General features: G+C 43.3%; 1 protein-coding gene across 1 annotated transcript in view; it reads left to right on the plus strand.

Moving 5' to 3' along the window:
• POLA1 (DNA polymerase alpha 1, catalytic subunit) overlaps positions 1-17,946 on the plus strand; it is a 3,104,727-nt gene that overhangs the window by 258,157 nt on the left and 2,828,624 nt on the right. Inside the window, exon 6 of the mRNA XM_044072304.1 lies at positions 1,790-1,852. Within this exon, the coding sequence (XP_043928239.1) occupies positions 1,790-1,852 (63 nt within the window). The remainder of the gene's footprint in view (positions 1-1,789; positions 1,853-17,946) is intronic.

The raw sequence follows: 17,946 nt of genomic DNA on the forward strand, positions 1-17,946 counted from the left end.
TATATTACTGAGTCATGGTAGGATGAAATATAGCACAGTAGGAGGAGAGGAATAGAAGATGAGCTGTAGAGTAGCATAATTATGTACAGGAATCTATATTTTAAAGATGTCAGGTACTGGGGAAGTAGCAGTGAAGAAGGAAATAAGTTGTTGCAAGACAGTAGGATATTCAGTGATGGTGGTTTCTGAAAGCTGGAAGAAGATAGATGAAGAAAGAAGTATTTTCTATAATAGAAGAGAGGTAGGTTGTCCTGGTATCTTTGGAATGCAAGGACTTGACAGAGGTATTAAAGGCTACAGCATAATGTTTTCAAAATAGAAGAAGTTAAGGTTTATTTGAGAAAAGAAAAAGATAGTGTGGAATACATAGGCACTAATAGGGAGGGTTGTGATTATAAATAGATATAGTGCAAAGCAGTATGAGAGTGAGAAAGTCAGGAATGGGGCTAAAAATGAAAGAAAGGGAAGTAGGAAACGAGGAACAGAAGTGTATGTATAAAAGTAGTATAGTCATTGGGGAGAGTTTTGAAATAAGAGTTGCAAGTTAAATATGTATGTAGGAAGTATAATATTAGTTTAAGAGAAGGGGTGGGGTAGCGGAGCAAAGCCGGGCATAGTGAGCTTGTATACAGCATCTGAATTGTGTAGACATAGTAATACCATAAATTTAATTCTGTTGATACTAAAAGAACAATTACTAGAAAATGGAAATCAATGTCTACAACAACTGTATTTGAGATGTTTTATATTTATAAAAGGAATATAAGAACTGGAAGAGGAATCTTTAGAAAAGGGAAGGAGCAAACTACATAGAAGTAAATGTAAATTGTGGGAAATGAAGGCATAATAATCAGTAGGAGGAGCAATGAGGTTTAAGGGAAGGCAGGAATTTGGCAATTTTTTGTAATGTTAGACTGGTAGTAGTAGTAAAGAAACCATATGTGATAGATTTTGTTTTTAAATTAAAAAAAAATGTTAAAATGCTTTTTCTGTAGTGATGATTTGTTTTCATATATCTTAAGTGATGATTAAGTAAAGGTGTTAAAAAAAAATTCCAAGCTGATCTGGCTTTGTAACTAGATATTTATTTGGTGGAAGGTGGTTTACCCAGTAAGGTGATCTCAACATTTCACATGCCTCCGGTCTATTTGAGCTTGTTTGGCTAAACCAAAATTAGTGAACTTTAGTAGTTTGTGGCCACGTGTATTGATGTATGCATGTGTGCACACAAGACATTCTCTATCCTAGTAACTTGGTAATTTGGACCATTCACTTTAGTTCTTAACATGCCTGTTTAAAAGTTTAGCAAATGAACAAGCCGTCTAGATTTCTATGCCCTTGCTTCTCTTATGGATTGCAATTTTGCTGTTAGGCAACATAATGATTGTAATTTTTCAACATATTCGTGTTTTGGTTTGCCATGTCTTCAGTTGTGCTTAATCTTTGTGGTAGTATTCATGTAATAAATGCAGAATTGTGTATACATTGTCATACTTTTCTTCTAGGCTGTAATATTTCTGAAAAGGATTCTTAGACCAGTTGTCTTGCCTGCTAAATTTTGATTTTAACACCAGAATTCACTTGCTGTAAGGAATGGTGGCCTCAGAACTAGAATATTTTGTTGAGGGAAGCATTTCCCTGCTCTACTTTTCTTCCATTGGCATGGTTCCTGCTTGTGTGCATTTTCAAATGTCTTGCTTTCCTGTGCAGTACTGACTTTATTGCATTCAGTCTGTTATTTGTTATGCTAGTACTACAGCTGCTGACATTTTATTCTTTTGCTTTATAGAAAGAAGTTGATTTATCCAAAGATGATTTATTGGGAGATCTCTTACAAGACTTGAAATCTGGGGTAAGTTGCAGTTGTAAACCTACACAAGATATTAGTAGCATTGTTTTTGATTTAATTGTGAGATTTTTACAAAATATTGTATTGTCCACTTTTAATTGCATCTGTTGCAGTCATAAAATATCTGTATCCTTTCAGTCTGATAAGATATTGCTGGTGTACAAGGAATACCGGGCCAATGCCCTATGCATGTGTGTTAGATGTGCCTATATTATGTATTAGATGAGCATATAGAAGTCTTAATATTATTCTTGATATGGTGATACAGTGCCCCCATTATCCTGACAAACCGCTGGGATTTCTGCAATGTTTGTCTTAATCAAGTGTCCCCTTTTTTGAATCTTGAGTACATTTGTGTATTCCTTTTAAACCATTATACCTTCTGCATTTAACCCAAGTTATGTTGGTCTGTTTGGTACTTCAGTTAAAATGTGTGGTTGAGTCGAACATTCCTGACCCTTTCACTACAGGGTTTTTAAATTTAGCTCTGCTGTCGTCTGGTGGTAGTAGTAGTGATTAATATGCTGCATGTTTAGTAGCTTTTTGGCAACTGAAAGATGAGACCATCACTTGCATAAGAATCCAGCTACTGTGTGTGTGAGTAGTAGTAATGTATTTAAATGTGTGCAACTGTAATGAGAGAGATGGCATGTGATCGATCAAGAACTGCCTTTTAACTCTTCCAGTTAAATCTTGAATGTTGGTGCTCTTTCGATTACAGGTCATTCCTGACTGAAGTTGCATTGATATATGTGCATGTACTACAGGATTAGTTCAAAGCAACTGTGAGTTGAGCTTCCTGATCAGGAAAAGGCCTGCAACCTTTGCAGTTGATTTTTCAAAGAAGGTGGTTATTATTCCAAGTCAGTTCAGTGAATCAGTATTTAATAAGATACACTAGTTATATCATAGTCATAGTTTTATGCAAAAAAAAAGGAATGGTGCTCTTTTTCTAGACTAGAATTGTATTGAAACTTCATTCAGAATTATGAAATCCTTTTCTTACTACAGTGCAAATGCCAGGTAAGACGCAATTCCATATGACATAGCAGGGCTGTACAATCATCATTTGCATTGATTACTTGCCACATTTTCATTTTTATATACTGTGCAATCTCCATGTGTGGTGCTCTTAGTTCAGCACTGATTGCCAATGCAACCATTTTATAGTTTCAAGTTTATCCAATACTAAAATTAGCCTCATGTCAGTCACAGTAACTTTAAATAACTTGCCATTGTTAAGTATGTAAATCCAAATATCAAACTCTGGTCTTGATCAAACTTTTATCATTAACACAAGTTAATGAATTACAACATAATTTGAGATCAGGAATTAACTAGTAACCATATTATTTTTTCACTGTATTACAATTTTAACATTTGGATGAGTGACTTCACACCTTGTAATACAGTCAACTTTATTAAATATAAATACATCTTTGGTGTTTTCTTATTTGTCAGTGTCCTCTTCAGGCTCTTTCCACTACAGAATCCCACACAGCCTTTGTGGATGTATTCTGGATAAAGGGTTATCCTACAGTTAAAGGATGTGTATATTTGTATACCTCTTAATAGCCTGAGGTATTTTTGTTGCTGTCAGACAAATTTGCAAGTTATGAGTTTTGTAATTCTTAATACTAAGTGGAAATTCAGGCAAGCCGTCTCATGTCCGCATTAAGTACACTTTTTTTGCATTTGTTTTGCACTGTACTAAGTATACTTTTTTGCACTTGCTTTGCACTGTACTGCTTTTGTATATTTGTTTCATTGTTTATTGCTGGCCTCTGTGTGCCTGCATTGTTTCTCAGGGTTAATTCAGTGGCTAGTTTTGGGTGGGGGTCACTTTGCTTTTACAGTCAGCCCACCTAAGGTATAAATTATTGACCAACACCTCTGTGTTTATCTGATTGCATGAGGTATATTTTCTCTGTTGTACTTCTAGTACAAAAGTGTTACACTTCTGTGAAATTGTGCAGAACTATTTACCTGGCTGTCCTTGGATTCTATAACCATCTGATATACCAAACTGAGATAAGTATACATCTGATGTTATAAATCTTTTGTTTATACATTACAGATAGGACCACTGTTCCATCCTCGGAACCAATAAGGTCGTTTTCCATCTCGCGCAAGCCAAAATCTCTCAGCTTAGAACCTACCACAATGCCCCTATCCTAGATACTCCAGATCTCGTTTGCCTCGTTCCTAGTCAGACGTGTTAGCCATCTCTCTCAAAGCTAAGTAGTAGTAAATTGCTGATTTTATTACTTTTTTCTTCTAAATTACTACATTTTTAGTCAATTTAGCCTTTTTTCACGGTTGCTTTTAACCTAGGCCTATTTCCTACCCTGTTCCTTGGTAATTTAATTTTTTACCCTTTTTGTTACTGTCCCTCTCTCCTGTATTTGACAGGCCTTCCCTTTTTACTAGTGGTATTCCTTAACTAACATCATTGGTATTTTATTATTTTATCTTTATATTTTAAAGATTTTTATTATATATATATATATATATATATATATATATATATATATATATATATATATCTTATTCTTTCTATAGGATAGCATTGTTTTCCTTACCATGTCAGACAAAGCTAAGTTGGGTTTTAAACAGTGTGACAAGTGTGGACATAAGATGCCCAACTCAGATACACATGTCCGTTGTGTCTGCTGTTTGGGCGTGGATCATATTAAAGCTGATTGTGACATTTGTGCTAATCGGACACTAGCAGAACGTAAGAATAAACTTATTTTAAAAGGTTTACTCAAGACATCTTTCTTGGAGGCTCTATCTGGGTTGGAGGTCTCACCCCCTCCTAAGACCAAAAATATAAGGAAAAACGGAGTCACTCGGTTCCTCCACCCCATCCGTTATGGAACTGAGTCGGCTCTGTGCTTTGCCAGTGCCCCTCGGCACAGACCTCCTCGGCACCAGGATTTCTGTTCTCTCCCTCGGTGCCGACCATGGTATTCATTCCTATTTCGGTTCCAACCATGGCACCACTGACTTCGGTGCCATCTTCGATTCCCACATTGGCTCTGATTGTACATGCCTCGGCAACATCCCCGTCCACAGTGCTGACCATCTCCTCTGCTCCAAGGACTCCGATGACTGTACATACCTCAGCACCATCCCCGTCCACGGTGCTGACAGTTTCCGCAGCTCCATGGGCTCCGATGACTGTACATGCCTCTGCAACATCCCCGGCCACGGTGCGAACAGTTTCTTTGGCTCCATCGGCTTCAAAATTCGAATACCTGCCAAGGACAAGATATTCTCCAACATACTACCCTTTCTTGGGGCAGAGGTTTAGTACCTTTCTAGAAAGACCTGATTCCCCTTCAGCAGTCTCCTTTACATCACCTAGGAATTTTTCTGAACTAGACCTAGTGCAGGTTGTGGATCAGCTTCTGGCAGCTAGGGGATTGCCCATTCCAGCTAGACCTTCCGTCCCTCCTGGCTCTAAATCATTTACCTCATCTTCCCCTGCTTATCCTTCTCCAGCATTCTCCCTGTTCCCGGTACCGATGTCTGCTTCGGTACATACGGTCTCTGCTCCAATAGCAGCGTCTCCCCTGTTGGCACTGACCACCCTTTCTGCATCGGCTACGATGGAGCCAATGCTTTCTCTGAGCGGTGCTTGGACTGTCCATACCTTGGTATTATTTTCTCACTGGCACTGCCTATGTCCATGGCTCTGGCTTCCAGTTCTCTCGGAACCCCTCAACTGGAGGTGGGCTCAAGTGGGCCTGCTGTACAGGTGATGGAAAGGGGCCTTCATTCTGAAGGCTCACAACCAGCACCTAGGACACCAGTATCGGAAACCTCCCCTAGCATGCTCCTTTCCCAACCCGCTATGTCGGGTCCGTGGTCTCGAAAGTTACAAGAACCCCCTGTGAAGGGAACCCCTTCTCAGGAGATCCCACTGGGGAGCCACCCCAGAAGAAACTGGTCTATTAGAACACCGAAGCTTCAGAACTTTGAATGTTCTAATATCGACCTTATTAAGCAAAAACTGATAACATTGAAAATTCAGAACAGCGAATTTTTTCCTAGGGAAAAAATTTGCTGTTCCAAAACACATACACACAACACAAACACACCAAACAAACGGCAATCCACAAATGTACACCTAAAATCTTATATCTAACCATACACTAAACTATACATACACCACTATCTACGAACTTAACTTAACCATAACCCTAAGGTCAGTCACACACACCTCACCCGCGCCCTAACCCGCCCTAACTCTCACATCCACACAATCGCACACTTACCTGAACTGACCTGTAACTTTCCACCACAGTGCTGAAAATAGCGAAGCGACAGGAACGGACAACCAAATTCTTCTCCTAGGAAAGAATTCTGTTTTCTGTAACTTCGCTATTTTCAGCTTTCGCTGAATAGGGGTCGATATTAGAACATTCAAAGTTCTGAAACGATGTTCTAATATAGACCCGAAGAAATGGTGCAAGAGGAAGCACATTGACTCCTCTGAGGAATCTATCACAGAAGACACTGATTGTGACGAGGGAGAAGTGTTCCCACGCTTTCCCCAGACGACATTTCATTCGGAGACATTCTGGAAATCCTCAAACAGCGAGGTGGAATGGAAGTCCTCTAACCCTTCTTCTGAGGAATCGGTGTTTCTGCAGGCCTTCCGTGCCCGGACATCTATTTCCTGGGTGACCCCACCATCTTGTTAAACTGTTGTGCAGCATGTCTGGAAGGCCCTAGACCATGTAGAACCTGTCCCCCAGAGGCTGGACAAAATTTTATCTACACCTGAATTCCAGCCTCATTGGTCCAAGCAGCTGACAAGTTGATTCTATGGTCGTGGCGGTGGCCACCAAGACGGAACTGGCAGAAGATAGTTCCACTGTCCATCTTCCAAACAGGGATTCCCGTACCATGGACAGATTAGGGAAGCGGACCTATGCCTCAGTGACCTTCGCCATTCGGTCACTGAATTATCTGGCACACTTTACTCGACTCCAGATAGACCTAATTTCTGAAATGTCTTCCTCTTTAGTGGGGATACTGCTTGAATAGGTATGTGACACTGTAGCCGCACAGCTAGCTACCCTTCAATCCATCTTGAACTCATCGATACGTTTGATATCTCACACCACCAAGGGGGCAGCTCGAGCTGCCGCATCTGGTGTTGTCATGAGACGTAATGCTTGGAGGAGATTGTGTGACTTTGCAGACCCCTTTAAATCTTCCTTTGTCAGTGCACCTGTCGACGAATCTGCACTTTTTGGACCCAAGGTACGAGACACACTTGCACGTAGTGAGAAAGACTGAAAGACCTGGTCTGCTGTGGGCATATGCTTTTCCAACCCCCAAAGGTCCTACTCCAGGAACCAGAAGGGAGGAAAGATATGGTTCAAGAAATCCCAAGGATCCTTTTGTGACACTGTGGATGAACAATTCCCCCCAGGGCAGAGGGGAGCAACTCGTATGGAAGAGGCCCCTTTCGGGGTAGAGGGGGTCCGCGTAACCAGGGAGCCAGCGATTCTTTTCCTGGCAGACCCTACCAATGCTCCCGAGCAGCCGCCCAATTGCTTTCCTTTGGAAGCAGTTGGGGGTCCTTTTTCTCTGCATCTACCAGCCTGGCATCTTATTACTACCGATGTTTGGGTGCAGAGAATAATATCCAGAGGCTACCAAATACCATTCGACTTAACACCCAGACCCGTCAAATGAATCCCTGATGTACCACACAATCAGAGGGAATTGGCAGCCTTGGAAATAGAAAAACTGCTAAGAAAGAGTCCTCCAACCAGTCCCACCAGAACAGACAGGATCCGTGTTTTACTCTAAGTTCTTTTTAGTGCCAAAAAAGACGGGACTGGAGACCAATCCTGGATGTCAGCCTGCTGAACAAATTTATCAAATCTCAAAAATTCCGGATGGTCACAGTACAGTCCATTCTTCCTTTCCTAGGGAGGGACAATTGGATGTACTCTATAGACTTTCAAGATGCATACTACCACATAAAGATGGATCACCACTCACGGAGGTTTTTCCACTCCCGCCTGGGAGCCAATCACTACCAGTTCAGGGCACTGCTATTCGGTCTTTCGGCAGCCACCCCGAGTGTTCACCAAATGTATGGCAGTTGTGGTAGCCCATCTTCGACTGCAAGGATTCCAGGTGTTTCCCTATCTAGATGACTGGCTCCTTACTGCCCCGACCAGGAATCTTCTAGTCCGCAGCCCTTCTCACACTCAAGGTCTCACTCACCACTTTGGGGGATTACAATCAACAAAGACAAATCTCGGATGTCCTCAACGAAGACACTGGAATTTATTGGAGCGGTCTTCGACACAACATCCTGTTAAGCTTCTCTTCCCCCCTCACAGGCTTTTGAAAATAATACACCAAATTCAAGACCTTCTTCCTCAGATGTTTGTACCAGCATGTCTTGTACTGCAACTCGGCTCCATGGCAGCTGCCATTACTTTAGTACCACTGGCAAGAATGCACATGAGAATCCTGCAGTGGCTCCTTTCCGCACAATGGTCGTTGTTAACCCACCAACTCAACCACATGATACGCCTTACAAACCATTGCAAGGAAAAAATGCTATGGTGGATGGAGCCACAAAAGAATCGTTGGTGTCGACCGTTGTCTTCCCCAACCCACGGCCACAGTGACCACCAATGCTTCACTGTTAGGGTGGGGGGCATTTTCAGGGAAAGACTGTCCAAGGTACGTGGACCCCCATCGTGGCTAACTTGCACATAAATGCCCTGGAACTGAGGGCAGTTCTCTTAGCGTTGCAAGCGTTCCATGCATCCCTACCCTTGGGGACCATTGCAATTCAGTCAGACAACGTGTCAGTCTGGTATATCAACAAACAAGGTGGAACCAGATCTTACCCCCTGTGTCGGAAAGCCATGAGGATTTGGCACTGGGTAATAGCTTCTAGTCGCTTTCTTATAGCAATGCACATTCCCGGGAGTTCCAACCGTATTGCGGACAATCTGAGCAGGAACATTCTGATGCCTCACAAGAGGTCCCTCAACCCTGTAATAGCAGATTGGATCTTCCAACTTTGGGGCAAGCCTTGCTGCAACCTGTTTGCTTCCCCCCTGAACTACAAATGCAGGACCTATTTTGCCTTGATCCCCCCTCAGGGGGAACCACCTAGGGACGCTCTCACTCATGATTGGTCTCCGGGTCTTCTGTATGCCTTTCCTCCATTTCCCCTCATTCCATAATTTCTCCAGAAAGCTCAGAGGTTGAAAAGCAAAGAGATCCTCATTGCTCCCTACTGGCCACGTCAAGTCTGGTTCCTGTTTCTATGACCTCATCTGATTCACTGCCCGTGGATCCGGGATCATTTCCAGGACCTATTATCCCATCCTCAGGGATTGATTCATCTGAACCTGCACAGTCTCAAGCTCACAGCTTGGTTCTTCCACTTCCAGTGATTGCCAGGCTGCCTGACATCCCATCTCCTGTTTGTGAAATTCTTCTGGCCTCACACAAACCTTCCACTAGAAAGGTTTATTCTAGTAAATGGACTAGGTTTTCTATTTCGGCCAAAGACCAGAACTTAGACCCTTTCTCTATGCCTATTCAGAATATTCTACAATACCAAACTACTCTTCTACATGCAGGAGCCTCAACTTCAATGATCACTGTACATTTAGCAGCTATCGACAATTTTCATAATGTTCTTGATCATTCTTCAGTTATGTCACACTGCCTATGCAAGACCTTTTTGAAGGAAGTATTACATGTCAAGCCTCCCTTAGAGCCCTGGGACTTGACTCTGGTGATTTTAGTCTCTCACAGGCTCTCCCTTAGAGCCCTTTGATTCATGTGATTTGAAATTTTTATCATGGAAAATCATACTTCTAGTAGCACTTACCTCAGCGAGAAGATTATCTGAGCTGCAGGCCTTGAGTGTCAAGAGTCCTTACTTGATCTTCCACATGGATAGGGTGTCCCTTTGTACTGACCCTTCTTTCTTGCCCAAGGTCATTTATGGCTTTTTCATTAACCAATCTATTGACCTGCTGGTTTTCTTCCCAAGGAATTCTAATAGGGGGGAGTGCCTTTTGCACACCCTTGATGTGCACCGGCAGCTTGGTTGTTATTTGGACAGGGCTAAATCTTTCAGGAAAACAAACCAATTGTTTGTGGCCTTAGGAAACAGGTTTAACCAGTCTGGGTCCTGCAAAGTGACTTTATCCTCTTGGCTTTGAAACGTCATTACCTTTATCTACCAATAGAAAAAGCTACCCTTACCTTCCAGAATAAAGACCTCCTCTACCAGATCTATGGCTACTTCTGTAGCTTTTCATTCCAGAGCCTCTATGGATGATATCTGTGCAGCAGCCACTTGGGCAAGACCTCATACCTTCATATCTCATTGCAAATTGGATTTGGCCTCCAGGGCACGAGCATCTTGTGGTTCTATGGTGCTCAGGAATATCCTTCCTTAGGGCCACCCATGACTCAAGTAGCTGGGGACTCTGTCCTATCTGACTCTGTCCTATCTGTAATGTATGAACAAAAGATTTACAACATCAGATTATGTCTTACCATAGCATTCCATCTGTGTTGTAGATCTTTTTTTCATTCATTACTTCTTGCCCTCCTTAAAATCCACCGAGAATCCAAGCGGGGGAAGAACTCCTGGTTATGGTAGTTGCTCAGACAGAGCCTCTTACCTTTTTTTCTATTCTTCTATCTAGGGTGGGCAAACTTCATCTGGAGTATCTAGGAGAGGGGCATTGTGGGTAGGTTCTTAGCTGAGAGTTTTTGGCTTGCGCGAGCTGGAAAACAGCCGTATCAAGTTCCGAGGACGGAACCGAGGTCCTATCTGTAATGAATGAACAAAAGATCTACAACACAGATGGAACATTATGGTAAAACATAACTTTTTTTTTTTTTTGCCCTTGCCTTGCACTGTGCTCTCTTTATTTATTTATTTTTATTTATTTATTTATTTACATTTGTTGACCGGGAGTGTCCGAATGGTCGTAGGTCCATTTTCAGCAGAGGCCCTGGGAGAAAAGCTCCACAGTTAAAATATACAGACAGTAGTTACAATGGATTTACATAGCGATTAACAGTTTGATTAACATAGCAATTATACACACAGTTACAGATGAAGAACATAGTACATCAGTAGACAACTAGAATCTTTATCTGCGAAGTACATAACAGACATTAACAAATTTATGTATTTGTTTCATTGTTTATTGCTGGCCTCTGTGTGTCTGCATTGTTTGTTCCCACCCTCCCTGCCAACTACTGTTGTACTGTTAAACTTGATGGCTTTGGAATTGCCCACCCCTGCTGTAAATTTAATTTTGGTCACTGTTCCCATTCCCATCTCATTTACTCACTCAGCTGAGTAGTGAGATCATTTGGGAAGGACTACCCCCTTGCCTCTTTGATTTTGGGCACTCCTCTCTGTCCCATCTAATTAACTCCATCTACTGAATACAGAGATGACACTTGGGAAGGCCAACCCCCTTAGTTTCTTAATCCTGCACTATCTTCTTTTGCCTCCATCTCCACAAAAAAAAAAAAACATGTTTACACTTTATTCAGCTGCTTTTACTGTAATTGTGATGTCATCGTGTTTCACTTTTGCAGTCATTACAGTTGGGTTCTCCTGCTGGCAGGCTACCTGGAGTCGGCCTGAGTTCCAGAGTCTAGGTCTGTGGTCTGTTGCTGTCACCTCTTCCCTGACGTCAGTGCGCCAGGGGTATAAAAGATGCAGCCGACGCCATTTTCTCCAGTCTTTCATGCTGTGCGGTGCCCGAAGCAAAAGCAGTTCGCAAGTGCCGGTTGGTCGACTCCTGAAGTTTTCAAATTCGAATTTCAGATCCGAAGTCTTCATTAAAGCTAAGTACCCAGTTGGGGAAACTTTTTTCTTGCTCCAGACCGATGTCAGAAAAAGTTAATAACTGTATTTCTTGTGGGAAGCAAATACCTCATAAGGATTTTCATTCTTACTGTATTCCTTGCCTAGGCCATGACCATAACGTTACTAGTTGTCGGTTTTGTGCCAGATTTAACCAACGCACTATTAAGCGTCTGTACTATTTTGCATTTCATTACTTTGGCAGAAGATTTAATTATATAATGCCGTCGGATCAGCCGACTACCGGAGTTTACAAAAAATGAAAAGAAAAGGACAGGCATCCGAGATCCAAAACCGACGACGAGGCTTCTTCTAGGCCTGTCGCCAGTTCTCAGAGAGGCGTTTTTGCAGCCTCTGACTCCCACTACCTCAGAGCCACAGGCCGCTTCCGACTCCCACGTGGAGCCGACTGGGCCTCTGGTAACTCAAGGTGTTGGGCACTCTGAAATCATTCCTTCAGATGGGTCCAGAGCCACTGAGCAGGCATCGGCTTCTGAGGGTGTTTTCAGGCCTACACACTTATATGTAAAACCTACTTCAGCTATAAAGGCAAAGACTAAAGCAGCTCTAAAGACAAAGAAACAAGTGCAGCATTCACCTGGACAGGCCTCCATGCCTAAAAAAACAGATGCTTAAAATGGCCGAAGACCTTATTACTTTGATCAGGGGTTCCCATCCCCCTCCTGAAAAGAGGCCTCGGCAAGAGTTAGAATATGAATCTTCAGACCAGGTTTCCATTTCCTCTGATTCCTCCTCTGAACAAGATTACTCTATTCCTCCCTATGAGGATTCTGATGCTGAAGAATCTATTCCTTCAGCCTCTCCTCCTGAGGATTATTCTTTTGGGGAAACACTGCATACTATGAGGGAGCATTTTCACTGGGAGAGCCAAGACTACTCGGAATCCAAGAAAAGGCTCAGAGATTTCCTTTTATTGCCCCAACACAGGCCCCTGGCTATTCCGCCTGTTTTAGACATTGTAGATGATGTATTTCTAGAGTCCAGTTTTTCTCTAGACTCTTTACCACCAGCTCCGGTTAAGCCAGACAGATACTATAGGGCTCCTGATTCACATAAATTTCTCTAGAAGAACCCTGCAGCAGACCCTGAAACCATCTCTCAGGGTCCCAAAGGGGTCAAGGCTTCTACTGCAAAAAAAACCCTATCCCCTCTGATAGGGATTCTAGAGCCCTAGACAGATGGGGCAAAAAGATTTATACCTCTGCTACCTTGGCTGCAAGAGCCTTAAATTGCCAATTTCATATGCTTAAGTATCAGCAATATCTTATGTCTTTGCTTAAACAGAAAATGCCAGCAAGTACGGAATGTGCAGACAATAAAGAAATGCAGGATTTATTGCATGCAGCTGAACAAGTTGTAAAGCATACTTTGCAATGTGGTTTTGATTCTCTTGAGGCTTCCTGCAGGCCGCTGTCTAAATCCAGGGCAGGCTTTGCCACTGCAGTTCTGCAGGGCCTTATAGCCTCTCCTAATTCTATTTAGATCCAGCCTCCCAACCTTAGCTTTGGGATTCAACCCAGTTGTAATGACTGCAGCAGTGAAACACGATGAACATAGTACAGTTGTGTACCTACCATAAATGTAGATGTTAGAGTGTATTCACTGTTGCAGTCCAGGTTACCCTGCCTCCATGCCCCCTTTTCTTTGCTGGGATTTATCTGTACTTCTCTATCCTATACAACCTATGTGGTGTATTTGCTTGTAGATGAAGGAAAAGTTGTTCTATGTGCATGCATGCTTATTGGCATAAATTAGCCTACCAGTTTTGGGGCACCTGACATCTGGGGCAAGGAAAAACTGAAGATGGTGTCAGCTGCATCTTTTATACCCCTGGCGCACTGACGTCAGGGAAGAGGCAACAGCAACCGACTGACCTAGACTTTGGAACTCAGGCCGACTGCGGGTAGCCTGCCAGCAGGAGAACCCAATTGTAATGACTGCAACAGTGAATACACTCTAACATCTACATTTATGGTAGGTACACAACTGTACGTTCTTCCTACTTTATTACCTTATTTTTGCTGCAAGTGCTTTTATTCTACTGCATTTATTACTGCTTGTTAGTAGCCTGATGAATCTGTTATTCTAAGCATCTTAGTTTTGGTTTTAGGACTTTTGGTTAAGTCCAGTTACTTTACATTTCAGAAGGTTTTTGTGGTCTATGTGTTTGTGGGGGCAGACCCTTATCAAAACCCTCTCTCCATAAGTCTGCCCAAGTAGTTGGAACACTGTCTGAACAATTCCCATCACTTTCTCCTGCCAGCCTGGTCGACATGGGCATACTGAGACAGTGTAGCAACTGCCTCATGTTTACTGACAGCCCTCTTCTCCTAGCACGTAATTCTTCTCCTTGTGAGAAATGCATCTACATCAGTAACCTGGATTCCATGTTTTCTCACGCCTTCGTCGGTACTCTTGACAGTGGGTATTGCCAGCACGAACACCACACCACTCACATCACATAGCCAAACACAACACACATCCATCTGTGCAGAGCTCCTCAAAAAAAAAAACTTACCTAAACAGCAGAGACCTCCAAAACACACACACAAACATTCCACACACAACACCAAACGCATCCCACACAGCAGACAACACACCAGTGTCTCGCAAACACAACCATAAGGCAAAACAATAAACAATCACAACGCACAAGGCATAACAATAAACCAAACATTCTAGTCATTGGTGACTCAATTGTGAGACACACCGATGTCCCCCTCACCAGGCTCGACAAGGAGAATGTCATGGTCTGTTGAGTGGTGCCAGAATCTGTCACATCACGCATGAACTTAAGTCTCTCCACAACAAGTACAAGTAGGACTCTGTCATTGTCCATGTTGGTGTGAATGACTTGAGACGTACCTCCCTGGACTATATGAAGAGACATGATTGAGCTCTGAGTTTGTACTCCAGGCAGGTATGACCCTAGCCCTAAGCAGCATCCTACCTTCACAAAGAGTGATACCACAATACCAACAAAAAGAAAATTGACTTCAACAATTGGCTTACTTTCTGGTGTCATTCCAAGGGGATCCAGTATCTGTCTGACTGGGATGACATGGCTGACTGGCCTCAGAGCTTTGCCAGAGATGGCTTCCACCTGTCACCACTGGGATTCTGGATACTGGCCAAGGCCCTTGCCTCCCCCATTGTGCCTTTTTTAAGCAATATCCCAAAGGCAAATCTTCCAACATAAAAGACCTGTCAAAAAGTAAATAGAAGGTCATGCTGCTTAACGCTAGGAGCCTTAACTGGAAAATGCACTAACTGGAGGCTCTCCTTGCACTGGAAGATGTCAAAGTCTGTGCAGTCATAAAAACTTGGTTCAGGGCTGTGGAGAGCACCCCTGCCTTATCAGGCTATACCTATTTCTACACATTCTGACCCCAAAATGAGGTCGGGAAGACTAAGGATGGTGGAGTCTTTATCTTCATTAATGACAGGCACACCTCCAGACTGGTTTGCCTGTATGACGCACTGGAATACTCTAGGTGCAACTGATGGTTGGTAAGACATCCACCCGAGTTATAGCCAGCTATAGACACCCCTCCATGATTCAAGACCCCCACACCTCTTACCTGGCTCTACTTGACTCTATCAAGGTACCCCCTAACACCCTAATCCTTAGTGACTTCAACTACCCCACCATAAACTGGGTGAACTATTCCTGCACTAATGCACTCACTCAATGATTCCTTGACCTCATTAATTCTAATGTACTAGAACAGCTAGTCTCATACCCCACAAGGGGAGATAACATTCTGGACTTTTTTCACCAACATGGGTGACTGCTGCACCACTCCCGTAGTATGTTCCTCCCTCATGAGATCAGATCATCGGACTGTCTCATTTGAAGTTTCTATCCCACCCAGTCCCCCCCCCCAGCTGTAATCAAGCTAAAAAACTTCTCAAAAGCTGACTACAACCTCCTAAGGGAGGGTATCGGTAGCTTCACACCACTGACCCCCTCAGAGGATGCAGACAACTATGCTGAATAGTATGCCAGTGCAGTTGACAAACTCCTGTACAACTGCATGGACTCGGCCATACCCAACTGAACTAAAACCTGCTGCTCAAGTTAAAACAAACCTTTTTGATGGACATCTTCTATCAGCAGGCTTTACAACAGAAGGAAGGAACTGTTGTCCAGGGGTAAAAAGGAACAAATTCCAAATTGGAAAAACTCCCACAGTAGCCTCTACAAACAAATTAGATCACTAGTGATAACCTCCAAAGCCAATTATGAATCTAAACTAGCCTCCAAATCAAAGGGAAACACAAAAGCCTTCAGTTAAATCAGAAACCTCCATGAGAAAGCCCAGGTTTGTTCTGAATTAGTACTTAACATTATTACTTACACTGATCCTGTTGACTTAGCCAACCTGCTAGCAGATAGGTTCAGCACAAACTTCACCCCCCCCCCAAGGCTCTTTTGGCATCCTCGATACTTGTTCCGCACTTCCTATCTCCATAGATCAAGTGTTAAAGGCCCTATCCAAGGCAAAGAGCACAGCGTCGATGGGACTTGAGTATCCCAGGCTGTATTCCGCAGCATCTCCAGCAAGAACTGGCTTCGCCATTCAGCATCCTATTCAACTACTGCCTAAGTGCATCTTCATTCCAGCAGAGTGGAGAACTGCAATTGTCACCCCCTTGCACAAAGGTGGTGCCACTACTGACCCAGGAAACTAACGCTACATTAGCTTGACAAGTCTGATCTATAAAGCCGTGCAGTGTATTATGGATCTCATTAACAAGGGCATAGGCAATCTCCAAGCACTTGACCCCACCCAGGTCGGATTCGTCAAGGGTAGGTCTTGCCTGTTGAACCTGGTTGACTTTTTGAGACCCTCACCAAGGCCTTGGATGAGTGAAAGTCAGTACACACAGCTTACCTTGAATTGGCCAAGGCCTTTGACACAATCCCCTACTCGGGCATCATTGAGAAGCTAACACAACTCTGCGTAAATCCCTATCTCATCAGGTGGGTGGCCAACTGGCTCACAGACAATACTTAAGGTCAAAATAGAGACCTCCACCTCCGATAGCAGGCCTGTCACTAGTGGAGGTCTCCAGGGATCTGTCCTGGAATCCCTCCTGTTTGCCTGGACCTTTGAGAAGTAGATGCCAAAGACAAAAGGCCTGTGGCTGGCCAAGTTTATGGATGACTAAGTTGGGTGCTGTCATTGACTCCCCAAATGATGTTAACATACTGCAAGAGGGTCTCACAGCAACTAATGACTGGTACCAAAGTCATGGCCTCAAGCTAAATGCAAAAATGCATCATACCATTCGGCAAAAACATGGCCTCTACTGATAACCACATCAACGGCAAACCCCTGAGCAGAAAACCTGTGGTGAGAGACCTGGGTACTCAGGTTGATAACTATCTCAAATTTGGCCATCATATAGCGGCAGTGGTCAGAAATGCTTTTTACTTGGCTCATCTCATAAGTAAAAGGAATGCATCCAGAGAAAAGGAGGTTATTAACTCTGTATACTCCTCCCTCATTAGACCATTAATTGAGTACAACGCCCAGTTTGGTATGTACCTCTCCAAACATCTGCACTAACTGGAAATGCCACAGAAATATCTTGCAAAGAGATTCCATGACCACCAACACCTGTCCTAAGCGGACAGGCTCAAATCACGATCACTCTACTCTGTATCATATAGATTGCTCAGGGGTGATCTGTGCCTTGCCTACAAGGCAATCTTGGACACTGCCCTACTAGAGATGCTCCATATCCTTAAGTCTAACTCTTCATGCATTACCCATTTGAAAGGCCTGAATCTAATGTGCGACATCAGCAAAACCTGCTGGAGAGATGGGTTTGTCACCCAGAGGCTGCCTAGTCTCTGGAATAGACTTCCCATACATGTCAGAGTACCTTGCTGACCCTCTTCAAGCGCAACCTTGCTGAGTGGATGGGAAAACACAAATTTGTCCCAGGGGTTCCACCTGTGTCCCTCACTGACAGCGGCGCCAGGTGCTGACTTGAGGTTTCTTTATGGAGATAAACTCTTGGCTAGGCTTGTAAGGGCCCCAGGGCCATTAGCCTAGTAATCTCCTGTGGTGGATCACAAAGTGATGGTCACATAACAGGAACAGTACAGGTTATGAAAAATCTTATGCAGTGTTAGCAGCTCACTCGGCTTTGATGCTTTGTT

The sequence above is a fragment of the Protopterus annectens genome, chromosome 5.part0 (genome assembly GCF_019279795.1).
Source record: "Protopterus annectens isolate FY-2018-M chromosome 5.part0, PAN1.0, whole genome shotgun sequence".
Classification (NCBI taxonomy): Eukaryota; Metazoa; Chordata; order Ceratodontiformes; family Protopteridae; genus Protopterus; species Protopterus annectens.